The 26,956-nt window shown below is 44.8% G+C and overlaps 1 protein-coding gene across 2 annotated transcripts in view; it reads right to left on the bottom strand.

The window, feature by feature from the left end:
* Positions 1–1,746: 1,746 nt before the first annotated feature.
* LOC141101794 (BOS complex subunit NOMO3-like) overlaps positions 1,747–26,956 on the bottom strand; it is a 365,568-nt gene continuing 340,358 nt past the window's right edge. For both annotated transcript variants that reach the window (XM_073591128.1, XM_073591127.1), the window contains 3 exons: positions 18,203–18,322; positions 16,966–17,058; positions 1,747–2,247 (listed from right to left, as the gene is read on the bottom strand). In XM_073591128.1, coding sequence (XP_073447229.1) covers positions 2,116–2,247; positions 16,966–17,058; positions 18,203–18,322 — 345 coding nt within the window. In that variant the 3' untranslated portion in view covers positions 1,747–2,115. The remainder of the gene's footprint in view (positions 2,248–16,965; positions 17,059–18,202; positions 18,323–26,956) is intronic.

A 26,956-nucleotide genomic window follows, 5' to 3' on the forward strand; every position in this document is an offset into this window, starting at 1 on the left:
TGTAACATGTTTCCAATGCTGCAGCCACTGCCCCCCCTCCCCCCCCCCCCCAAAATCACTGTGGCAGCAGTACATAGTCCCCATACTAGCTGCCACTATTTGCTCTGTGTGTCCAAATGAACTACAAGACCTGACATTTTTTAGCAGCTGTCAGCTTGTAGTTCTCAATAAACTATCAAGGCACTGTGGAGTGCTGTGGTACTTCGAGCCTTCCTGTCAGGCAGTATCGGCTCACCCGTGTGATCTGCTGAACGCTGGTGCAATGCTTTCTAGGCTCCTGCAACAAAAAAATAAATGCACTTTTTTTACCTGCAAAAAAATGTGCAATTATTTTTTTTAAAATGAACTTATCCTTTAATTTGTTTTTATAATCCCTCAATTTGTTTTAATGGCGTATTATAGTTATGTTTTATCGTGTTTTCTTAATGCTGAAATGTGATTCTAATTCCTGCTGCCAATACTGCTATTCATAGTTATCATTTGGACAGGGTTTAAGAAAGGGGGCCATAGTGACAACACCCATAAATAGTTCACAGAGGCACTTCCAAGTGACAGAGGATGTGGGTGCCTCTGGTCTGTGGCCCTGTTAAAGTTTAACTAAAGGCAAATTGAATTCTTTATATTCGGATGGAGTAGCGATGGATTAGAACACCAGTTTTTTTTTTTGCTACCTCTGCCCCCCCCCCCCCCAAAAAAAGAGGAATACTGGTAGTAGGGGGGTAAATGTAGACTGGCCTATAGTTTTTATTTTAGTTTCCCAGAGTTCAATGCCCCTGTAGGCCGCAATATAACCTGAAGGTGAAAGATTTACTGTGCCCGCCCCCCAATGGTGGAGAAAGAAAATCTAGATGCCCCTAGGATGGTAGACTAATAGTGCTAGTTGAGAACTGAATCATGCTACACCAACACCAAGTAATGTATTGGGCATGCCCCCAATACATCTGCAAAATGCATCCTTTTGAAAGCTAAAACTTTTTTTTTTTTTTAATGAATGTTCAGTTTCTTTTTCTATGATCAAACCACAGATATTGGTGATCTCTAGAGCCTACAGTTTTTGCCCACCTAAGGCTAGAACCCAACAAATTTTTTATTGCTGTGTCCCTGTTGCGGATTCTCTCAACCCCCCCCCCCCCTCCCCCCCTGCTGAAACTATTGCCACTACGACAAGTGAGGTTAAAAATAACAAAAAACAAATACACTCTTATACAGGGTGCTGCATAGTACTCAAAACCTACACACCACACATATGCATCTATGGGACTCCAAGGATTCTGTGCTGAGAGTGTGTTCACTCTGGGTTCTGGGCCATGTGATCACATAAATCAGGAATTCTGTCCCACCTCCCAGCATTGAGACCTACTCAAAGGGCCAGTGGGTGGCATCACTAAGGGTTTTATCTACATACCCTCCCAAATGCGTAGTTAACCCCCTAAATTCTGACCCTGGCTTTAACCCAGTAAGATATACTCCACGATCCCGATTCTAACCGCGAATATGAAATTACTACTTCTTCTGCATACTCAGCTTGTCTTGCTCTGAATCTGCACAGTGACAACACTAAATGCTACTGCTGTAATAATTGGTGTGGCCATTCTAGTAACAAATAAGGCAAATATTTAATTTCCAGATATGGCAGATGGCTTAGAGACAATCACTGTGACTAAAAACAATGATTAAGAAAAAGCCAATCATCCGACTCATGAAACACAGATTCATTATTTAGGAAACTAAATATAACACCGTAAGTTAAAAAGAAAATCATGCCGTTTTTATTGGAGCTTCCTTGGGAAATCGGTTTGAGATGCATTCATTTTACATAAGGTAAGGGTCAAGTATGTCAACAAGTTTTTCAGTGATGATAAAAAATAACTTATCTTCAGTTGAAAATTACAAAAAGTGGTCACATCTGTTCATTTCCAAGCTAAATTAAATTTAGAATCTTTTCACGGACATCCAAAATGTACAAAACAAGTCAGTCTGTATTTAAAGAAAAAAATGGGATCATGTAAAACTGTATTTGAAGTCTGGTTTCTTCTAGAGAAAAGAGTTTTCTTAACATGTCCCAAGGGTCCAAGCATGACTTTGATGTCACTTCACACCATGAAGCTTTTTTCTTTACGTCCTCCGTGTCTTTTGTCTTTTCTGAAGTCTCTTTGCGTCCTCTGGATTGCCAGTGTCAGCTCCTGTCTGTCCAAGCGCACGTACACCTTGCAGACGGCTTGTCAAGTGCAGCAGCAGGGGAATCAACTGGCAAAGGATAGAAAATAACTCATTAAAGCTGTAAAAGAAAATCTTCCCTACTAATGTGATGCTTACCAAAAGTATATACACAATTCTGCACCTCAAAAATATGCTAACTAGTATGAGTGTTTAACAGTTATAGTTGGTCCCCTGTGTATCTAACAAAATAAAAATTAAAAGTTGAAAATATTACAAAACACACCAGAGTTGACTAAAAACTGGGCAGTCACTTTTGGATGGTCTTGCCATCTCAGATATAGACAAAAAACACAAATTCTTACAGGAGTGTTTAACATACATTTTATTAATTTGTAAATAATCATTAGTAATGTCTCATAATGTTCTATGTCCTGTTTTTAAGTATACAGTATAGTAGCACACAGGGCTGGCGCTACCACTAGGCAAGGTAGGCGCCAGCCTAGAGCACACATCAGTAGGGGTCGCCATGCTGGCTACATGTGGTGGTGAGGAGTGAGCAGGTGTTTCATTTGTGCTGCTGCTTCCAAGATAAATGCCCCCGCCCTTCTGCTCAGGTGTACGAGGCAGTGCAAACTGAGCTCCCTGCACTGCTAGGTCCAGTGGTAGCTGCAGACTTTTGCTGCTAGAGGTAATGAGAAGTGCATGTGCAGGAGACAGTAAGCCTGTAGAACAGCCTGCCTAGGTGTCCTCTCCTATTCCGTGTGATTCCTCCTTCCCCTGCCGCCGGTTTCATCCAGCAGGTAGAAGACAGAATGTCCAAGCAGAAGGCAGGAGCTGTCCATTTTTTCCCAAGTTAAAATGCCTGTGATTTGTTGTTAAGGGCGGTCCTAACAACAAATCATCTGTTAAATGGAAATCTGAACATCTTCTGCCCTCTGCTCGGACATGCAGCATCCTCTGTCTTCTACCTGCTTTGTGAGGTAAAAATTGGAGGAGACTGGTATACAGAGGGAGGGAGGGGGGCTGTGAAGGAGACTGGTATACAGGGAGGGGGGCTGTGGAGGAGTCTAGTATACAGGGAGGGGGGCTGTGAAGGAGTCTGGTATACAGGGAGGGGGGCTGTGGAGGAGTCCGGTATACAGGGAGGGGGGCTGTGGAGGAGTCCGGTATACAAGGAGGGGGCTGTGAAGGAGACTGGTATACAGGGAGGGGGGATGTGGAGGAGACTGGTATACAGGGAGCTGGGCATCTGTGAAGGAGTCTGGTATACAGGGAGGGGGGCTGTGAAGGAGTCTGGTATACAGGGAGGGGGGCTGTGGAGGAATCCGGTACACAGGGAGGGGGGATGTGGAGGAGACTGGTATACAGGGAGGGGGGCAGCTGTGAAGGAGAGTGGTATACAGGGAGGGGGGCTGGTATAATTAGGTTTCGCCTAGGGTGTCAAAAATCCTTGCACCAGCCCTGGTAAAACAAGGGGCAGCGACTACACAGGCAAGCTCTGCTTTTCTGTTTGGTAGTGCAGCAAAAATGTTACATCTTGTTGATGCATTTGTCTTTGTGCAGTTACCATACCAGCAGCAGTCCCTATTGACCTATAAAAGGCCAGCAAGGATCCTTTCAGCCACAATCTATGCTGCCTAGGTTTTAGGTTACAAGTGGAAGCTTAGAAGCACTGTTTTTTTTTTTTTTAATGCATTGTATGCCCTGTTGAAACGTGATTATTATTAAGTCCACTTTACAGCTATATTTAGGATACAAGAAATATAAAAGTAGATGTTTAACGACTGTAGCTCATGTCACAGTCAAAAAACTCTTCCCTAGCCTAACATGGTTTACACGTCAGGTTAACAAAGCATGAAGGACGGCTCAAAAGATCTTGTCTACCCAAACATCTTAAGCCTGGTACACATTATCATTTTTTTTTTCATTCAAACAAGCAGTCTGAACGAAAAGAAATACAGCAAAGAGCTCGGGAGGAGATTCTATATGAACAATCTGATGTTAGAACAGCGATCTCCCCGCTGAGCTATTGTGTTCTCACAGGGGGAATGGCCATTTGCTGAGAGCGCTAATCAGATGTCGATTGACAAATGCTGGACCGGCTGCCGTACACGGGCCGAATGTCAGCAGGTTTCTATTGAACCGGCCGATACCACCCAATATTCAACTCGTGTATATGGGGTTTTATACAATCAGAAACCACAGAAACACAGTGGTCATTATATAGGCTCCTAATCAATTGCGAAGAGTAAACCAAGTTAGTCACAAAAGAAACCATTACTGCAGGAATGCCCCAGAAAGGTGAAAATTCCTAACTCCAGAATTAATTTTTTTTTTTTTTTTTGACATAAGGCAACCAAATTTGTATTTGTAAAGTTATAAAACAAAATGTTGGCTCAGCCTAAACAAAACCAGTTATGTTAACCTGTAGGGCTAAAATACATGTTGCCTTCTGAGACTCAAATACTTAACACTCTAGTTGCCAAGTGTCTATAAAAAGGGATACTTGATTTACCTGTAAAATAGTTTTCTTGGCGTACAGTACAGGACACAGGCACTTTTTAAGATTGGACCATGGGTTATATGCTGCTACCTTCAGATAAGGACACTGGCAAACAAAGTTAAGAAAGCCCATATAACCCCTCCTGCTGCCAGCACCCTTCGGTTGAATTGTAAACAGTAAACTGCGTTTGAAAGACAGCTGAGCAAATACAGTGTGACATAAAATATTGCAACAACTGCCATTTTATTCTCTAGGGTCTCTGCAAATATCTATCTATCTCTATATATACTGTATGTCTGGGGGTTCCAAGTAATTTTCTAGCAAAAAATACTGATTTTAACAACTTCAGCACTGGAAGATTTGGCTGCTCAATGACCAGGCCATTTTTTGTGATATGGCACTGCATTGCTTTAACTGAATAGAGCTTTCTTTTGGTGGTATTTGATCACCTCTGCAGTTTTTATTTTTTGCGCTATAAACAAAAAGAGCAACAATTTTGAAAAAAAAAAAAACACAAATATTTTGTACTTATTGCTATAATAAATATCCCCATTTTTTTTTTAAAAAAAGCTATTTTTTTTCCCTCAGTTTAGGCCGACATGTATTCTTTTACATATTTTTGGTAATAAAAATCGCAAGCAGCATATATTGATTGGTTTGTGCAAAAATTATAGCATCTACAAAATAGGGGATAGATTTATGGAATTTTTATTATTATTATTTTTTTTACTAGTAATGGCGGCGATCTGCGATTTTTATCGAGACTACGACATTATGGCAGACACATCAGACACTTTTGATACATTTTTGGGTCGACTGACAATTATACAGTGATCAGTGCTATAAAAATGCACAGATTACTGTATAAATGTCACTGGCAGGGAAAGCGTTAACACTAGGGGGCGATCAAGGGGTTAACACACACACACATCCCTGTTCTGCCTCTCGTGCCTGTGAACGCACTTGGCCGGCTGTCATCGCGATCGCCGTTCACGAGCACCACGCGCCTGCTATCCTGCTTAAAGGAGCCAACATACAGCTATGATGGTTCGTGGGATCATGCTGACCTGCCGCAGTTTAATGACGGCGGCTGGTCGGCAAATGGTTAACTTGTAAGCAACAAGTGTCAGAAAAAAAGGTTTAGACTTTACGTGATTAAACTGAGCTCATTTACAGACCGAAGTTCATTCCTTTGATCTAAAAGGACTAAGAGGTTTATTTACTTAAGGCAAATCCACTTTGCACTGCAAGTGCACTTGGAAGTGCAGTCGTCGTAGATCTGAGGGGAAGATCGAAAAGAGGGGAGGGGAAGATCGAAAAGAGGGGAGGGGAAGATCGAAAAGAGGGGAGGGGAAGATCGAAAAGAGGGGAGGGGGAAGATCGAAAAGAGGGGAGGGGAAGATCGAAAAGAGGGGAGGGGAAGATCGAAAAGAGGGGAGGGGAAGATCGAAAAGAGGGGAGGGGAAGATCGAAAAGAGGGGAGGGGAAGATCGAAAAGAGGGGAGGGGAAGATCGAAAAGAGGGGAGGGGAAGATCAAAAATGAGGGGAAGATCAAAAATGAGGGGAAGATCAAAAATGAGGGGAAGATCAAAAATGAGGGGAAGAGCAGAAATGAGGGGAAGAGCGAAATGAGGGGAAGAGCGAAATGAGGGGAAGAGCGAAATGAGGGGAAGCTCTGCTGATTTCTATCATCCAATCATGGGTAAGCAAAAATGCTGTTTTTATTTCTTGTCCCCCTTAGATCTACAGCGACTGCACTTCCAAGTGCACTTGTAGTGCAAGGTGGATTTGCCTTTAGTAAATAAACCCCATAGTGCTACAATGTTTCTCTTTATCTCGCCTAAGAGATGTTGTGATTAACTTGGCAGGCTGCCTAGTTTGTTTCTGTTTTTTGACAGCTGTCAGCTGTGAGCAGAGAACTCTCTGCACAGATTCGGGAAAATTCTGTGTTAAGATCGTGAGGGGGTAGCATGCTGATCTCGATTCTTTAACGATTAATCATGCAGCACTAAAGTAACGTATCAATAACGGAGTCAGAAAGACCGGATCTCTCAGGAACTGGGTTTCAACAGTCAAGCCATCAAAGCAAGCGCCCATGCAGCATGATGGTGGACTGGTCCCTGAGACAGCAGGTCTAGTCAGTCTGGAAGTGCCTATGAAGTTTCTTCCATAAATTGAAGAATGCCAGAAAACCAAGTCCTTCTGGGCCAAACTGGTGCCTCCAAGATAAACTGAATGACCTCCATCCCGATCCTGCGAAGCAGTCGAAAAAAAGGTTATAGAGGGAAGTCGTACATCAGTCATAAATGATCCCGAGGGTCAGCAGTGCGTCCACTGCAAAGGCCTTTGTAATCCTGCTTCTGACCACAAATCTGACCACCTTACTGTTGAAATGGGATGTCAACAGATCTATGTCCAGTGTCCCCCAGTGCTGACAGATGTCCTGGACCACTTTAGGATGATGAGACCATTCCCCCTAAATCAGCAGCTTATGACTGAGAAAGTACACTCGCCTATTGGCTACTCCAGGAATGCGAACAAAAAGCCTTATACCAGGAGGCTCAGAGCGCTACACTCTCCCTGGATTGACCATAATAAAACCAGAAGGCTATGTGTGACATGAATATGGCCTCAAATTATAAATATAAATACAGCAATAATTAATGTGAACTACTGAGCAACACCTAGACTCATAACTAATACACTCTAGGAGTAAGGCCGCTGTAATCAGGGAAAGGGAACTCCACCTGTGAAGACAAATACAAGGGAAGGGAGAAAACAACACAGACCTTTGGTGTAGTAAAAAGATCTGACAGCTTTTTTAAAAGCAGCAGTATATACTCAGAAAATAAAATGTGAGAGACCACATACAGTCCATGAGAAAGTGGGCACTGAACACACAACACAGTCACAAGGAAAGAATGGATGAGCAGCCACAGTGTCCAGATCACTTTGTGGCCAGCTGACAGGTGAAGAGCTAGGCTGGATGCCAGAAGTCTCTGCTTCCACTCGGCTCGCTTAATCCCAAGGACAGCACTTAGTGGATGGTGGTCTCCTGTAAAAGTGGGGTTGCAAGAAACGTTTTGAAGACTCCTCTTAAACAAACCAGGCCCAACACTATGCCCATGTGGTGGGTTGGATCCAACAGACTTCTGTAAGTTGAAAATCCACCCAAAGCTCTGAGGTGTCTGTATCCTCTGCCACAAGTTGGCTGCCAGGGCTGGAATGGAGTGATTCATCAAGATATCCGGTAATGTGGATTACTTGAGAGGGCAGCAGCAGGCTCCTTGGTGAAGACCCAAGGAGTTGTGCACAGGCCAAAAGGGAAGAAATACAGACGGGAAGTGCTGATAACCCACAACAAATCGCGAAAGCAGCTGATGTGGGGGGAAATTGGGAGTATGTAAGTATGCATCCTTGATCACTGACCAAGCTAAAAATTCCTCTTGTTCTAGTAAACAAATAACACCTTCTCGCGGGTCCAGTAGTTGTAGATGGAATTGCCAGGTTTGTCCAGATCCTTTAAGTTTGGAGTGGGGAAATACTACCACTGGGCTTTGGAACCAGAAACTAGTCTGAATAAGAGCCTGAAACTATTCCTCAGAGGAATCTGGCACAATCACTCCCAAACAGTGAAGTAGCTGTAAGGGAGTCTGGAGGACCAGCAATCTCATTGAAGAGGCAGGAAGTGGCGTGGCAGTAGGGAGCGAAACTTCAGCTTGTAACCCTGAGACACCACATGCTGGACCAATGGAGCCAAAATGTCCAGGAAGCTGAAAAAAGGCAAACAATGTCCCACCACTTGTAATACAGCCCCTTTTATTGTGAGAAAAACGTGGCTGGTTTTGATGTCCAGGACTTTGGAACAGAACTAAGTGGACTTGGCTTTTGATGCGGAAGTCTAGGAGGGGTGAAAGGAAGTCTTCCAGAACTGGCAGACTTTACTATCGGCACCTTAGCATTCTTCTTACTGGTCAAGACTGCTTTTTCCACCTATGACTTCTAATATTACCCCAACATTTCATATTCTTGATATATGTCTAATATACAGTGGGGACTGAAAGTATTCAGAACCCCTTACATTTTTCACTCTTTGTTATATTGCAGCCATTTGCTAAAATCATTTAAGTTCATTTTTTCCTCATTAATGTACACACAGCACCCCATATTGACAGAAAACACAGAATTGTTGACATTTTTGCAGATTTATTAAAAAAGAAAAACTGAAATATCACATGGTCCTAAGTATTCAGACCCTTTGCTCAGTATTAAGTAGAAGCACCCTTTTGATCTAATACAGCCATGAGTCTTTTTGGGAAAGATGCAACAAGTTTTTCACACCTGGATTTGGGGATCCTCTGCCATTCCTCCTTGCAGATCCTCTCCAGTTCTGTCAGGTTGGATGGTAAATGGTGGACAGCCATTTTTAGGTCTCTCCAGAGATGCTCAATTGGGTTTAAGTCAGGGCCCTTGCTGGACCATTCAAGAACAGTCATGGAGTTGTTGTGAAGCCACTCCTTTGTTATTTTAGCTGTGTGCTTAGGGTCATTGTCTTGTTGGAAGGTAAACCTTCGGCCCAGTCTGAGGTCCTGAGCACTCTGGAGAAGGTTTTCGTCCAGGATATCCCTGTACTTGGCCGCATTCATCTTTCCCTCGATTGCAATCAGTCATCCTCTCTCTGCAGCTGAAAAACTCCCCCACAGCATGATGCTGCCACCACCATGCTTCACTGTTGGGACTGTATTGGACAGGTGATGAGTAGTGCCTGTTTTCTCCACACATACCTCTTAGAATTAAGGCCAAAAAGTTCTATCTTAGTCTCATCAGACCAGAGAATCTTATTTCTCACCATCTTGGAGTCCTTCAGGTGTTTTTTTTTTTTTTTTTTTAGCAAACTCCATGCGGCCTTTCATGTATCTTGCACTGAGGAGAGTCTTTCGTCTGGCCACTCTGCCATAAAGCCCCGACTGATGGAGGGCTGCAGTGATGGTTGACTTTCTACAACTTTCTCCCATATCCCGACTGCATCTCTGGAGCTCAGCCACAGTGATCTTTGGGTTCTTCTTTACCTCTCTCACCAAGGCTCTTCTCCCCTGATAGCTCAGTTTGGCTGGACGGCCAGCTCTAGGAATGGTTCTGGTCGTCCCAAACATCTTCCATTTAAGGATTATGGAGGCCACTGTGCTCTTATGAACCTTAAAGTGGATGTAACCCCCCCCCCCCCAATTTTTTTTTTATATATCATACTGTAGAGTATAAGATTTCCTATCATTTGAGCCCAGTCTTGCCACACAGAGTTAATCCATCTCTGAGCAATCCTCTTATTGTTCAGTGAGAAAAATCTTGACAAAGTGAGAAAAACTTTGTCAAATACTCCCCCTTGCTGTGAGTGACAGCCTAAGACACAGGCATGATTTTTTAATTCCCTCCCCCACTCCTTTCTTCAGCAGCTCTGCAAGGATTGGCTGTTCCACACCTCAGCATGATTTGGCATGCTGAAGTCATGTGGTTACTTTCCTTTCTTTTCACTTGATGTTAGAGATCATAGCAGAAGTTCAGTGTTAGAAATACACAGAGAAAATGCATAGTGACAAGGGGAGTGTAGAGGTGGGCGGGGAGTCTACTGACATCACTACTCCACCCACCGAGCTCCAGACAACAGACCCACCCACAGAATATGCAGTTTTTCAGCTCTCATAACAGACAGAGGGGAGACATTTGACAGTTATTATAGATAACCCCTATGGCAGTAGTTTAGAAAGGATGACATTGGGTTTACATCCACTTTAAGTGCAGCAGACATTTTTTTGTAACCTTGGCCAAATCTGTGCCTTGCCACAATTCGGTCTCTGAGCTCTTCAGGCAGTTCCTTTGACCTCATGATTCTCATTTGTTCTGACATGCACTCTGAGCTGTAAGGTCTTCTATAGACAGGTGTGTGGCTTTCCTAATCAAGTCCAATCAGTATAATTAAACACAACTGGACTCAAATGAAGGTGTAGAACCATCTCAAGGATGATCAGAAGAAATGGACAGCACCTGAGTTAAATATATGAGTGTCACAGCAAAGGGTCTGAATACTTAGGACCATGTGATATGAGTTTTTCTTTTTTAATAAATCTGCAAAAATGTCAACAATTCTGTGTTTTTCTGTCAATATGGGGTGCTGTGTGTACATTAATGAGGAAAAAAATGAACTTAAATGATTTTAGCAAATGGCTGCAATATAACAAAGAGTGAAAAATGTAAGGGGGTCTGAATACTTTCCGTCCCCACTGTACCAGGTTTATGTGTTAAAAAAGATCCTGTTCTGTGCTGCTTCCTTTGTGTGAAATACCTGGTGATCCTGGCAGTCCACCCGCTTTTCTTTTTTTAACCACTTGACAACTGGGCACTTAAACCCCCTTCCTAACCAGCACTGTACCACACGCTGGAGTGTCCTTGCGGTAAAGATTACGGAAGAGGGGCAAGCTTGTATAGTAGTTCTCCACATAAAGGTGGTAACCCTTTCTAAGAAGTGGATATACAAGCTCCCAAACAACCTTTCCGCTGACTCCGATGTACTCCGGACATTCAGGGGGATGCAGTTGGGTATCCTTCCCTTCGTACACCCGGAAGGAGTAGATATACCCCGTTTCTCGGTCACATAGCTTGTAGAGCTTAACCCCATATCGGGCCCTTTTGCTTGGGATAAACTGCTTGAACCCAAGCCTACCTGTGAAGTGGACCAATGACTCATCCACGGAGATATTTTGGTCGGGGATGAATAACTGGGGGAATTTCTCAGAGAAAAAATTTAGAAGTGGCCGAATTTTAAATAATAAGGGATGAATAGATTGGCATATGGTGGATGGGGTTGGTGGACCAATAGGAGTATAATTCATTTTTTTTGTGAGTCCCATATTAAATGTTAGACCTAAAAATAATTTAAATTCCTCCACTGTCAATGCTCTCCACTCATGGGGACGGGCATAACTTGAACCAGGGTTGCTTGTTATAAATTGTTGTGCATAGAGGTTGCACTGGGCCACGATGGAGGACAATAGGTCTTGGGTAAAAATTAAATTAAAAAAATCAATAGGGGCAAAATTCTCTGTGTTCACCTGAACACCTGGCTGGGCGATGAAAGGGGGGATGTTTGCTACTCCTGAATTAGGGGGAAGCCACAGAGGGTTTTCAAGGGCATAGGGAAGGCCGGCATGGGTCCTAATGCTTTGGGGCCGAGATGACACCCCGCTAGTTCTTGGCCTTTGCTGCATTGGTACTTCATTTCTTCTGGATGGCACTGTGCTACTGGTGGAAGCAACTGAGCTGCTAGTTGATGCCACTGTATTTCTGGTGGATGGCACTGAGCTGCTGGTTGATGCCACAGCACTACTTGTGGTAGCCTGCTCCATGCCAGAGCGCCTTCGTTTCACAGGCACACTTTGCGCTTCCTCTGATTCTGTATCAGACCCACTGCTTACAACGGGTTCATATTCTGAACCAGAATCAGACGCAGACTCCGAGAGCTCCCCGCTGCTCTCGTCAGTCAAGCTAAGCTGTTGGTATGCCTCCTCAGCGGAAAAAAAATTTTTTGCCATGCTGGTGACTGTGGTGACAAACTGCTGTGGTAGGGACACTTGGACAGATATGGCTGCACTGATGGGTGCTGATGAGGCTGGTCTAATGAGGGTGCACTGCTGGGTTCTGATGAGGGTGCACTGCTGGGTTCTGATGAGGGTGCACTGCTGGGTTCTGATGAGGGTGCACTGCTGAGTTCTGATGAGGGTGCACTGCTGAGTTCTGATGAGGGTGCACTGCTGAGTTCTGATGAGGGTGCACTGCTGAGTTCTGATGAGGGTGCACTGCTGAGTTCTGATGAGGGTGCACTGCTGAGTTCTGATGAGGGTGCACTGCTGGGTACTGATGAGGGTGCACTGCTGGGTACTGATGAGGGTGCACTGCTGGGTACTAATGAGGGTGCACTGATGGGTACTAATGAGGGTGCACTGATGGGTACTAATGAGGGTGCACTGATGGGTACTGATAAGGTTGCACTGATGTACACTAATGCACCACACTGAGGATGCACTGATTATCTGGCACTGATGTGCACTAAGGTAGCACTGATGGGCACTGATGAGGATCCACTGATGAGCACTCACTTATGGGCACTGATGTGCACTATTGGGTACTGTAGTGGCACCGATAAGCGCTCTAGTGGCACTGATGAGCGATGTAGTGGTGCAGATGAGCACTCTAGTGATGCTGATGTGGTACTGATGGCACAAATGAGCACTGTATTGGCACTAATGAGCACTGTAGTGGCACTGATGGTGCACTGACGTGGCACTGGTGGCACCGATGGGCACTGTAGTGGCACAGGTGGCACTGATGGCACCGATGTGGTACTGGTGGCAGATGAGCACTGTAGTGGCACTGGGCACTGGTATGGCACTGACGGAGCACTGACGTGACACTGGCAGCACAGATGGGCACTGTAGTGGCACAGGTGGCACTGATGGCACCAATGTAGTGCTGGTGGCACAGATGAGCACTGTAGTGGCACTGGTGTGGCACTGATGGAGCACTGATGTGGCACCAATGGGCACTGTAGTGGCACAGGTGGCACTGATGTGGTACTGGTGGCAGATGAGCACTGTAGTGGCACTGGTGTGGCACTGACGGAGCACTGACTTGGCACTGGCGGCACAGATGGGCACTGTAGTGGCAGAGGTGGCACTGATGAGCACTGTAGTGACACTGATGGACATTTTAGTGGCACTGATAGGTACTGTAGTGGCACTAGTGGCACTGATGGGTACTGTAGTGGCACATATGGGTACTGTAGTGGCACTGATGGGTAGTGTAGTGGCACTGGTGGCACTCTAGGGCACAATTTAGCACTGTAGCCGCACTTGTGTGGCACTGTATGGCACTGCTGGGCACTGTAGTACTTTCACTCACGATTTCAGTCGTTTTTTTCACTCGATCTCTCTTCTCTCCTCTCACTCTGTATCGGTGTGAGGAGAGAAGAGAGCTGGGACCTTTGCATGACCCCAGTCTGTTGACATTATGATCGCTCCCTCATTGGAGGGAGCGATCACGTGTAAAGGGCCGCTGTCATTGGCCCTTTACCACGATCCGTGTTGCGCCGGGTCCCGTGAACCCGGCAAGCACGGACACTATCGTGCACGCGCCCCACCGGGCACGCGGGGAGCGAGAGTTCCGGAGGACGTCCCACGGACGTCCACCCAGAACAAGCCGACCGTGCTGCCGCCGTCTTTCGGCTATGGCCCGGTCGGCATGTGGTTAAAGTGACCACGCTAGGCAGGAGAGCACATTAATTTTAGTGTGGTCAATTTTCTGGCTATGCTCCAATGGCCAAGCTAATATGCTCCTCTGCAAAGCCATTAACTGGGAAGATCAGTGTATTGCTGTTTCTCCACCCCCACATCTCTAAGCCCCTTTGTAGCTGAGAACAGAGATTATGTGATTACTAAAAAAATTGTATTTATAATTATTTTTAAATGCTGTATACACACAAATGTTTTGCCTTTCACTGCTATTTTAACTGAACAGGTTGTTTACAAGGTAAGGGTTCACATATACTTTATTAAAGGTGTCTAATGACTCACCAAGACCTGATTCTCCATTAATCACTTCTCATCCTTAGGCCATTCATAAACGACCTAAGGCTGAAGTGGTCATACTTGGATCATTGTTGAGGCTACAACCATGATTTCGATATTGTTTTTTTTTTTTTTTTGCAGCCAGTATTTTATGTGAAAGTGATACAGCCACTGGTTTACTTTTATAGGCAGTTGAAGGGGTCCCCCCTCCTTTACTGGACTCTCCAATCCGATTGGGGAACCCAGTAAGGAAGCAACCATTGGCATCAGCTTCCCTAGACACAGTGAGAGGAACTGATGTTGTTCATCCCACTGTGTGATGTCAGAAACCAGAAGCGACTAAGATTTTGTCACTTCCTGTTTCGGTCTGATGTAAACAAGCAGTTATCAGTTTGTGAAAGCATCTGATCAAACCAATCTTGATTATAAAACAATAAGGTTGATAAAAAAATAAAATAAAAAAAGATAGTGTAGTAAAAAAAAAAATATATATATATATTTTTTTTTAAAGCAGCCTGCGCCCCCTTCCCCTGTTCTTATGTGCAAATGCGAACACATATGTAGGTGATATACTTACACATTTGTAAACAGTGATCGCGACAAACATGTGAAGCACTGCTGTGAACATCAGAGCAAGAGCAATAATTCTAATCCCAGACCTCCTGTGTAACTCTAAACTGGTACCCTGTAAAGGCTTTTAAAGCATCGCCTATGGAGATTTTTTAGGTACCGTAATTTGGTAACGTTCCATGGGCGTAGGCAAATTAAATTTAAAGCGTGACATGCATCTATTTACTCAGCATATCATCTTTTATAGTAAATAAATACCTAGAATTGGCACCCTATAGGTGAGGGATATGCAAATAAAGCTGCCCCTTAAACGTGAAAAGTCACAAAAAAAAATTAGGATAAAATAAAAGAGAGCTAAAAACATACAGGTAAATATACAGTATATATCATGAAGACGCTATTCACGTCAGAGCGGAGGATCCGTCACTTATGGGTCCTGATTTGTCACCCCACACCAGGCTTTACCCCTACGAGAGGGATGCAAAATGCACGCTACGATAGGAACTAGCCAGATCCACGCACGCCGTTTTACCCAGTGCCAGGCTAGGCACTTTAACATGTGAGTGCAATCTACTACCTTTGTCATTGCTTTTAAATCCTATTACATATACTACACTATGAGACTTTCTCTCTCGTCTCCTGTGGAGTCAATTTTTATGCCCTAGCTTCATCCGGAGCATCCATTGGAGCGGAGTGGTGTTGGCAGTAGGAATCAATTGGTATAGTTGACCTACTCTAAAAAGTGGTCAAACACCTGTGGTGAGTTGCCACCTTTCCATTGTGCACCTGTGGTGGAAGAACTAGAAGCCTCTTTTAAAAGCATATCCTGGCTCTGCGCATAGTGTGTGCTGGCCTCCCCTTTGTCCCATTTCCCCTGTCATTTCCCAAGTCCCCATAAGGGTGGGGGGACCCCTGTGGGGGTACTCAACTTTAATCAGTGGAGAGACTGTTGCTGTGGACAAGAATGGGTCCACCACGCAACTGAGGCTGTTAGATAAACTGGTGATATCTAGGCAGCAATCTGGAGGTTCTGTGTGCCTGCATGCAACAAAGCAATGTGCTCAAGATTGCACCTAGAGCCAGGGAGAGGGTAGTGTATGGTCTATAGAGAGCAGAACTAGGCACAGAGAACAGATCAAACTGGGCAAATCAAAATCCTCTCTGTGGTGCATTTTTAAGAGTAAATGCTTAAGCAAATGGGCATACAATTTGCTGCGCTCAGAACTGTATTTTTTATGGATCTGAATACAGCAGCACTGTATGTACTGGGGCCCATTCCCACTGCTGTTTTGGTCTGCAACCTTTAGGTGCACAAACCAGGGCTAGAAAATTCTGCATTCATGTGCCCCGCCTTTGAAACATTTTTAACGCTGCACACATATAAACAATAGTGTGTAACCAGCAGGTGCCACTGACTGTTTACATGTCAGCCCTGAATGAGTCATTTATGCAGCGGCAGTGTATGTGCTGCTGCTGCATGAATGACTCATTCAGGGCTGACATGTAAATGTAAACACTGTTTAATCAGCAGGTGCCACTGCTGCCGATTCCACACTATTGTTTATATTTTGGCCCTGAGTCATTCACGCAGTAGGGTGCATGCACGGAATGTGCGCATCTCAGCTCATGCGGATATATACAGGATACTGCATACGAGTTCAGATGCAGTACGAACAAACTTTTTATGCAGAATCTTGCGGTCAATACTCTTGCCAATACAGCTGTTTGATTGAGACCTAAACCAGTATTACAGAAATTCCTATTTGGGAAGTGTATACTGACCTGCAAGGGGTGCCATCACTGCATAGTTATCTATGAGCTCTTTTAAAGCTTTGTAAAAAACGCTCTGTCCTGCTCAGCTCATGGTATAATGCAACCATCATGATCACTGACCTCATCTTACCTGCTATAATGTAATTTGTTCACCAATAGATAGTAAAAAATACCAACATTTATACCTGGCTGTTTAACTTAAAAAAAAAATGTGGGTGTTTTTTTTTGTTCTGTAAACTCAGGTTTACAGATTTTTGATGACTCAAATCACAGTAAATCATAACATGTAAAAGAGGTATGCTGCTGGAGTCCTGAATGAAGTACAATTGATGGTGAAGGGTTACCTTATCATGATTGTAACCAGCTAACAGCAGAAGCAAAGTCAATGGAAGTGCAAGATAGGAGCCTTGAACAACATCCTGTTCAGGTAATTTTCTCTGTAAACAAATAAAAATGAAATAAATTATTATAGATATTCACAGGTTACATTTTCAGTAGCCTCATGCTCACTGCGAGTTTAGTTGTGTTTTTTTGTTTCTACCGTTGAACTCCCCTAATGTTATCCTATGTGTCCATGCACACATGGACAGCATTAGATTTAGTAGCAGGGGAGTTTAGAGGATGTTTTCTGAACACACTAAAATCGCACTCGGCAGAGGGAATATTGACCACAAAAAAAGCAGAATGTTGTTAAACGTGTGTAAACGATGTTAAACATGTTGAAACGCACCTAAACGCTAGGCACTTTTAGCACTTCAGCGTTTATTTCTATGGCCAGAATACATTAAAATTCAGGCCAATGAAATGAAAGCCCAAACTGCTAAGCTCACCTAAACTGGTTTGGAAAAACGCAGCTTAGGCGAGTTTATAATGCTGATTTTCTCCTGTCAGGTGAAACATTGATTACAAGAAACCAGTGTGCATGAGGCCTAATAAGGAGGTACACAAAATGTAAAAAAGTAACACCACTGTTTCCTGGTTCAGTTTAAAAAAAAAAAAAAATCCTGTGATACCTCAATGAATTTACTGTCCAATGAGCAAGCTAGAAGTGGAGACAAAGCAAGAAGCTACAAATTCATAGAAATTGGACTAGTCCCAAGCTGCACATATGCTTGGATCACAGCTCTACTGACCCTATATGCTGGTATACACATTTACACCCTTGTTCTGGTCCTTCACGTACCCATGTCATTTGAAGTAGTAAACTGCCCATCACAGTGAAGCTTGATTGAGAAGACATGGTGTCAAGGTGACACAGGAAAGGTGGGTGGACAGATATTATGTTGGTGCATTTGCTCTTTGTTTACTAAAAGCAATGTAATGTAGGCTTCCTCCAACCCATGGAACACAGTAACTCTAACCAGTCTGGGAATAGATGCTGGCTACAGAGAATTATCTTTATAGAAAAAGCAAAGAAAAACTAAAAATAATAGTACATATTTCTAACTCACAGTGTACTATACAGTATTATTTAGACAGATTTGTTTCTTTATCTTCTACAGAACGGTTTGTCAATAAGACCAAAATACATCAGCTTCCCAGGAAAACAGTATAAAAAAAGCATAACAGTACTTGACTAACCGTAGGATTAAATGTCAGAGTGATGTGTTTGTGGTATCCATGAGTACTGAAGGATATCTGAGGCAGGGTGTAGTCATATTGGGATTTAGGCAGAGTGGAATCCAGCTGTACAACATAGGTCTGAAAATGAAAAGGAAACAAAAACACAAAATTATGAAATAGACAGCAAAAATGATGATATAGGATTTTTAAAATAGCTTATCTGTAAAATCCTTTTCTTTGAAGTACATCAGGGGACACAGAGCCATAGTAGTTGCTATGTGGGTTATAGGCCACCTACAGGTGATGGACATTGGCACGCCCTATGACAAAAAAGTGCACTCCCTATATAACCCCTCCCACTACTGGGAGTGCCTCAGTTTTGCAGCAAAGCAATACACGTATATACCAAGAAAGGAGGGACCTCTGTGTTCCCTGATGTACTTCAAAGAAAAGGATTTTACAGGTAAGCGGTTTTAAAAATCCTATTTTCTTTTCATACATCAGGGGACACAGAGCCATAGTAGTTACTATGTGGGATGTCCCATAGCAATGCCAACTGAAGGGAGGGAGACACAACAAAAGTAGGGCACTAAGAGACCAGCGGACTTATACTGCAGCCTGCAGTACACTGCGCCCAAAGGCGATATCCTCATGACCTTTTACATCTACTTGATAGAATCTGGTAAATGTATGGATTGAAGTCCAAGTTGCGGCCTTGCAGATCTGAGCCATGGAGGCTTGGTGATGCACTGCCCAAGAAGCACTAACAGCCCTTGTGGAGTGCGCTTTAATATGAAAAGGAGGAATTTTCCTCTTTAACCAGTTGCCGATGTACGTCGGCAGAATGGCACGGGCAGGCAAAAGGACTTACAGGTACATCCTTGCCTGCTCGCGGGTGGGGGGTCCGGTCGGACCCCCCCCGGTGCCTGTAGCGGTCGGCAAATCTTCCCCGGCGGTCGGAGGTGAGGGGGAGGCCATCCATTCGTGGCCCCCTCTCATGATCGCTCCCAGCCAATGGAATAATTTCCCTGCCTCTGTATTGTACACAGAGGCAGAGGAAATTATGTCATCTGTCCTCGGCTCGGCATTTTCCGTTCCGGCGCCGAGGAGAGAAGACTGTAATGTGAGTGCACAACACACACACATACAGTAGAACATGCCAGGCATACATTACACCCCCGACCCCCCCCCCCCCCCGTCACACTGACACCAAGCAGTTTTTTTTTTTTCTTTCTGATTACTGCATTGGTGTCAGTTTGTGACAGTTAGTGTGGTAGGGCAGTTAGTGTTAGCCCCCTTTAGGTCCAGGGTACCCCCCTAACTCCCCCAATAAAGTTTTAACCCCTTGATCACCCCCCGTCGCCAGTGTCGCTAAGTGATCATTTTTCTGATCGCTGTATTAGTGTCACTGGTGACGCTAGTTAGGGAGGTAAATATTTAGGTTCGCCGTCAGCATTTTATAGCGACAGGGATCCCCATATACTATCTAATAAATGTTTTAACTCCTTGATTGCCCCCTAGTTAACCCTTTCACCGCTGATCACCGTATAACTGTTATGGGTGACACTGATTAGTTCGTTTATTTTTTATAGTGTCAGGGAACCCGCCGTTTATTACTGAATAAAGGTTTAGCCCCCTGATCGCCCGGCGGTGATACGCGTCGCCCCAGGCAGCATCAGGTTAGGGCCAGTACCGCTAACACCCACGCACGCAGCATACGCCTCCCTTAGTGGTATAGTATCTGAACGGATCAATATCTGATCTGATCAGATCTATACTAGTGTCCCCAGCAGTTTAGGGTTCCCAAAAACGCAGTGTTAGCGGGATCAGCCCAGATACCTGCTAGCACCTGCATTTTGCCCCTCCGCCCAGCCCAGCTCACCCAAGTGCAGTATCGATCGATCACTGTCACTTACAAAACACTAAACGCATAACTGCAGCGTTCGCAGAGTCAAGCCTGATCCCTGCGATCGCTAACATTTTTTTTGGTAGCGTTTTGGTGAACTGGCAAGCACCAGCCCCAGGCAGCGTCAGGTCAGTGCCAGTACCGCTAACACCCACGCACGCACCGTACACCTCCCTTAGTGGTATAGTATCTGATCGGATCAATATCTGATCCGATCAGATCTATACTAGCATCCCCAGCAGTTTAGAGTTCCCAAAAACGCAGTGTTAGGGGGATCAGCCCAGATACCTGCTAGCACCTGCGTTTTGCCCCTCCGCCCGGCCCGGCCCAGCCCAGTCCAGTCCAGTCCACCCAAGTGCAGTATCGATCGATCACTGTCACTTACAAAACACTAAACACATAACTGCAGCGTTCGCAGAGTCAGGCCTGATCCCTGCGATCACTAACAGTTTTTTTGGTAGCGTTTTGGTGAACTGGCAAGCACCAGCGGCCTAGTACACCCTGGTCGTAGTCAAATCAGCACTGCAGTAACACTTGGTGACGTGGCAAGTCCCATAAGTGCAGTTCAAGCTGGTGAGGTGGCAAGCACAAGTAGTGTCCCGCTGCCACCAAGAAGACAAACACAGGCCCGTCGTGCCCATAATGCCCTTCCTGCTGCATTCGCCAATCCTAATTGGGAACCCACCACTTCTGCAGCATCCGTACTTCCCCCATTCACATCCCCAACCAAATGCAGTCGGCTGCATGAGAGGCATTTTCTTTATGTCCTCCAGAGTACCCCTACCCAACAAACCCCCCCAAAAAAGATGTTGTGTCTGCAGCAAGCGTGGATATAGGTGTGACACCCGCTATTATTGTCCCTGCTGTCCTCACAATCCTGGTCTTTGCATTGGTGAATGTTTTGAACGCTACCATTCACTAGTTGAGTATTAGCGTAGGGTACAGCATTGCACAAACTAGGCACACTTTCACAGTGTCTCCCAAGATGCCATCGCATTTTGAGAGACCCGAACCTGGACTGGTTACAGTTATAAAAGTTAGTTACAAAAAAAAGTGTAAAAAAAAAAAAAAATATATATAAAATAAAAAAAATAAAAAATAGTTGTCGTTTTATTGTTCTCTCTCTCTATTCTCTCTCTATTGTTCTGCTCTTTTTTACTGTATTCTATTCTGCAATGTTTTACTGTTATTATGTTTCATCATGTTTGCTTTTCAGGTATGCAATTTTTTATACTTTACCGTTTACTGTATTTTATTGTTAACCATTTTTTTGTCTTCAGGTACGCCATTCACGACTTTGAGTGGTTATACCAGAATGATGCCTGCAGGTTTAGGTATCATCTTGGTATCATTCTTTTCAGCCAGCGGTCGGCTTTCTAATTAGCCTCTAGACTGCTTTTACAAGCAGTGGGAGGGAATGCCCCCCCCCCCCACCGTCTTCCATGTGTTTCTCTGGCTCTCCTGTCTCAACAGGGAACCTGAGAATGCAGCCGGTGATTCAGCCAGCTGACCATAGAGCTGATCAGAGACCAGAGTGGCTCCAAACATCTCTATGGCCTAAGAAACCGGAAGCTACGAGCATTTCATGACCTAGATTTCGCCAGATGTAAACAGCGCCATTGGGAAATTGGGAAAGCATTTTATCACACCGATCTTGGTGTGGTCAGATGCTTTGAGGGCAGAGGAGAGATCTAAGGTCTAATAGACCCCAATTTTTTCAAAAAAAGAGTACCTGTCACTACCTATTGCTATCATAGGGGATATTTACATTCCCTGAGATAATAAAAATGATTAAAAAAAAAAAAATGAAAGGAACAGTTTAAAAAAAAAAGATAAGAAAAAAAAAAAAGCACCCCTATCCCACCCTGCTCTCGCGCTAAGGCGAACGCAAGCGTTGGTTTGGCGTCAAATGTAAACAGCAATTGCATCATGCATGTGAGGTATCACCGCGAAGGTCAGATCGAGGGCAGTCATTTTAGCAGTAAACCTCCTCTGTAAATCTAAAGTGGTAACCTGTAAAGGCTTTTAAAGGCTTTTAAAAATGTATTTATTTTGTTGCCTCTGCACGTTTGTGCGCAATTTTAAAGCATGTCATGTTTGGTATCCATGTACACGGCCTACGATCATCTTTTTTATTTCATCAAACATTTGGGCAATATAGTGTGTTTTAGTGCATTAACATTTTAAAAAGTGTGTTTTTTCCCCAAAAAATGCGTTTGAAAAATCGCTGCGCAAATACTGTGGGAAAAAAAAATGAAACACCCAGGGCATTTGCTTTAAAAAAAATATATAATGTTTGGGGGTTCAAAGTAATTTTCTTGCAAAAAAAAAAAAAATAGGATTTTTTAAAACAGCTTACCTGTAAAATCCTTTTCTTTTGAAGGACATCACGGGACAGAGCCACAGTAATTACTGATGGGTTATATAGGGTATCACTGGTGATTGGACACTGGCACACCCTATCAGGAAGTTCAACCCCCAATATAATCCCTCCCCTTGCAGAGATACCTCAGTTTTGTAGCCAAGCAATATAGTGTATTAGAAGAGGGGCGGGACCTCTGTGTCCCGTGATGTCCTTCGAAAGAAAAGGATTTTACAGGTAAGCTGTTTTAAAAAATCCTATTTTCTTTCTCGAACATCACGGGACACAGAGCCACAGTAATTACTGATGGGATGTCCCAGAGCAATGCTACCTAAGGGGGGGGAACCACGACCAAGTAGGGTGCAATCAGACCTGAGGACCCTGTACCGCTGCCTGCAGCACACTACGCCCAAAGGCGATATCCTCATGCCTTCTCACATCCACCTGATAGAATCTGGTGAATGTATGAACTGAAGACCAGGTTGCGGCCTTGCAGATCTGAGCCACAGAGGCCTGGTGATGCACTGCCCAAGAAGCACCAATAGCCCTTGTGGAATGTGCCCTGATCTGAAATGGAGGAATCTTCTGTTTCAAACCGTAAGCTTGAATGATCAATTGTCGAATCCATTTAGAAATGGTAGCTTTTGACGCTGCCTGTCCTCTATTGGGACCCTCTGGCAGCACAAACAAAACATCCGTCTTGCGGATCTGAGCAGTTGCCCGTGATAGGCCTTAACTGCTCTTACTACATCCAATGAATGTAGAGATCTCTCTTCCGGAGAACAGGGATCTGGAAAAAAGGAAGGCAGAACAATGTCTTGGTTTAAATGAAAATCAGAAACCACCTTCTGTAAAAAACTAGGATGAGGGCGCAGTACCACTCTATCCTTGTGTATAATCAAATAAGGCTCCTTACAGGAAAGGGCTGCTAATTCTGAAACTCTTCTAGCAGAAGAGATGGCCACCAGAAAAATTAACTTCCTTGTCAACAAGACCAAAGGAATCTGACTTATTGGTTGAAAAGGCTGTTTCTGTAACACAGCCAGGACCAAGTTCAAGTCCCAGGGGTTTAGGGGCGCTTTAACAGGAGGATTAAGACGCATCACCCCCTGCATAAAGCTTCGGACCAAAGAATGCGAAGCAAGTGGCCGCTGAAATAATACTGATAAAGCAGAGACCTGGCTCTTGATGGTACTCAAGGCCAGCTTCATCTCTAATCCTAATTGTAGAAAATCAAGAATTCTACCTATGACATATTTCCTGGGATGCCAACCTCTGGATTCACACCAGGACACATAAGCTTTCCAGATTCTATGATAAATCATCCTGGAAGCTGGCTTCCTTGCATTAATCAAGGTAGATATGACAGGACCTGAGAGCCCACGACTCTTCAGAACGTGGGTCTCAATAGCCAAATTTAGCATTTGTAAGGCAGGATGGAACACTGGACCTTGAGATAACAGGTCTGGGCGTACTGGTAGGGTCCACGGGGAACCCACCGTCATCCTTACTATTTCTGCACACCAAGTCCTTCTGGGCCAAGCGGGGGCCCCCAGAAGTATTGACTTCCTTTCCTGCCTGATCCTGCGAAGGAGTCGTGGCAGTAGCAGAATAGGCGGGAATGCGTAAATCAGTGAGAACTGATTCCACGGAATCACCAATGCATCCGTCCCGCATGCAAGAGGATCTTTTGTCCTTGCCACAAATCTGTCTATCTTTTTGTTGAATCGGGATGCAAAGAGATCTACATCTGGAACCCCCCATCTTTGGCATATGGCCCAAAAGACGTCGGGATGCAGAGACCATTCCCCTGGAAGTAACTGCTGGCGACTTAGATAGTCCGCCTGTCAGTTCTCTATTCCCAGGATGAAAACTGCCGATATGCATGGCACATGCATCTCTGCCCAGACTAAGATCTGGTTCACCTCCTTCTGAGCAGCTCGGCTCCGGGTGCCTCCCTGATGATTGACATAAGCCACTGCTGTGGCATTGTCGGACTGGATCCTGACCGGACAACCCTGTAGCCTGATAGTCCAGGCTTTTAGGGCTAGATATATCGCCCGGATCTCCAGAATGTTGATGGGTAAGGTCCGCTTGGTCTTGGACCATAGCCCCTGGATCGCAGACTGTTCCAGAACTGCTCCCCAACCTGACAGACTGGCATCTGTTGTTACCACCGTCCAGGTAACTGGTAGAAAGGATTTCCCCTTCTGCAGGTTTTCGGGTATGAGCCACCAATTGAGGCTCTGACGCACAACATGCGACAGATGCATCGGAAACTCTAATGCCTGAACCTTCTTGTTCCAGGTCTACAGAATACTGTGTTGCAGCATTCTTGAATGAAACTGAGCATAGGGAACTGCTTCGAATGAAGACACCATTTTCCCTAGTAGCCTCATACAAAGGCAGACAGAGGGACCCTTCTTGGTCCTGACTGCCAGAATCAGCTCCCTTAAAGCAGCGATCTTTGCCTGGGGTAGAAATATTTTCTCCTGGCTTGTATCTATAATCAGACATAAATACTCCAGTCTTCTTACTGGTTTTAGGAAAGACTTTTCTAGGTTGAGGATCCAACCCAGGTGTTCTAGATACCTGACCGTGGTCCTCAAGTTTCCATTCAAAGAGGCTACCGACCGGTCTATCAAGAGCAGGTCGTCTAGGTATGCTATGACAGCTATACCCTGAGCCCTTAATCTGGCCAGAGGAGGAGCCAAGATCTTTGTGAACACTCGAGGTGCAGTGGCTATCCCGAAAGGCAGAGCCACAAACTGGAAATGGCGCCCTCCTACCTCGAAGAGCAGAAACTTCTGATGAGCAGGAAAAATGGGCACATGCAGATATGCATCACTGATGTCTATCGATGCCAGAAATTCTCCTCCCTGCAGGGTGGGAACTACTGTCCGAATTGATTCCATGCGGAAGGATTAAATCCTTAAGAATCGGTTCAGAACCCTTAAATCCAGAATGGGTCTGACATCCCCATTTGGCTTTTGGACCGTAAAAAGGTTGGAATAGAAGCCCAATACCTGGTCCTTTGCGGGAACCATCATAATGACCTCCTGCAACAAAAGTCACTCTAACGCTAGACGGAGCGACTGCTTCCTTTCTGGGTCTCTGGGAACACCTGATCTGAGGAACCGAGGAGAGGGAAATTCCTGAAACTCCAGCTTGTACCCTAAGGTTACCGTGGATATTACCCATCTGTCCTGGAAATCCTCCTGCCAGAGCCCTGAGAACTGTCGCAGTCTTCCCCCTACTCAAGGGAGCGGGGGCGCCCCCTCATGCAGAGGTCTTAGTGTTTTGCCTAGTAGGCTTCTTCCCCCAGGACTTCTTTTGTCCCTGGGGTTGACTCTTGTCTCTGGACCCAGATGGAGGAGGCCGTCGAGACTGCCTGGAGGCTGAAGCCCCCAGCGCTGGGGAAAGAGTCCATTTGAAAGAGGGACGCTTACTCTTCTTCTTAACAGGTAAGAGAGTGCTTTTCCCACAAGAGATTCTCTTGATATAGTTATCCAAGTCCTCTCCAAACAACCTTTCACCACGAAATGGAAATCCCGCCAGGAGTTTCTTACATGGTGCTTCGGCTGACCAATTTTTCAACCATAGGATTCTACGTATATGCACTAACCCCAGTGAAAGACGAGAGGTTTGCACAATAGAATCTCTAATGGCGTCAACAACATAACATAAGGCCGCAGGAAGGTTAGCAAACCCCTGGGCCTGCTGTTCAGGTAATACTTTGATGACCTGTTTAACATGGTCTCTTAAGTACTGACAGACTCCAATTGCTGCTACTGCAGGTTGGGCCACAGAACCTGCTAAGGAGAAAACATCCTTTAATAGGGATTCCATCTTTTTATCTACCGGATCCCTGAGCATCTGAGCATTGTCTACAGGACAAGTCAGACTATTATTTACAGAGGAAATGGCGGCATCAATGGCCGGTATTCCCCACATTTTAATAAACTTTTCTTCCATCGGATAAAGTGTTGAAAACTTTCTCGGCGGAAGAAAACGTTTGTCTGGGTGATCCCACTCAGAATAAATGAGCTTTTCAAGTAAATTATGAACAGGAAAAGCCTGTGCTGCTTGGAAAGGTTTCAGTGACCCCAAAGCAGAAGAGGATTCTTTAACAGTTTCAGGTAGGGGCAACTTAAATGTGGAGCAGACCAATCCAGTAAGGATCTGCACTAAGACTTTCTCCTCTAGGGAAGTCGCAGAGGGTCCCTCTCCACCTGATTCCTCAGAAGAGGAATCATCCGTCCTATCCCGATCCTCTGAAGGGGATTCGTTCCCCTTATCCCAGAGCTCCTCTTCCTGAGGGTCTTGGGGAACAGAGGAAGGCCTAGTACGTTTTCTTCCACTGAGTGAAGCTGTAATCACGGCCATTAATCTTTCCTCTAGACCATTAATGGTTGAGGAAAAAACCTCTTGTGTAATATATACAGGGGCTGAAGTGCCAGAAGCAGGTGTAGCCCCTGACTCCGATGGCTCTCCCTGGCTAGCC

The sequence above is a fragment of the Aquarana catesbeiana genome, linkage group LG06, assembly GCF_042186555.1.
Source record: "Aquarana catesbeiana isolate 2022-GZ linkage group LG06, ASM4218655v1, whole genome shotgun sequence".
NCBI classification, from domain to species: domain Eukaryota; kingdom Metazoa; phylum Chordata; class Amphibia; order Anura; family Ranidae; genus Aquarana; species Aquarana catesbeiana.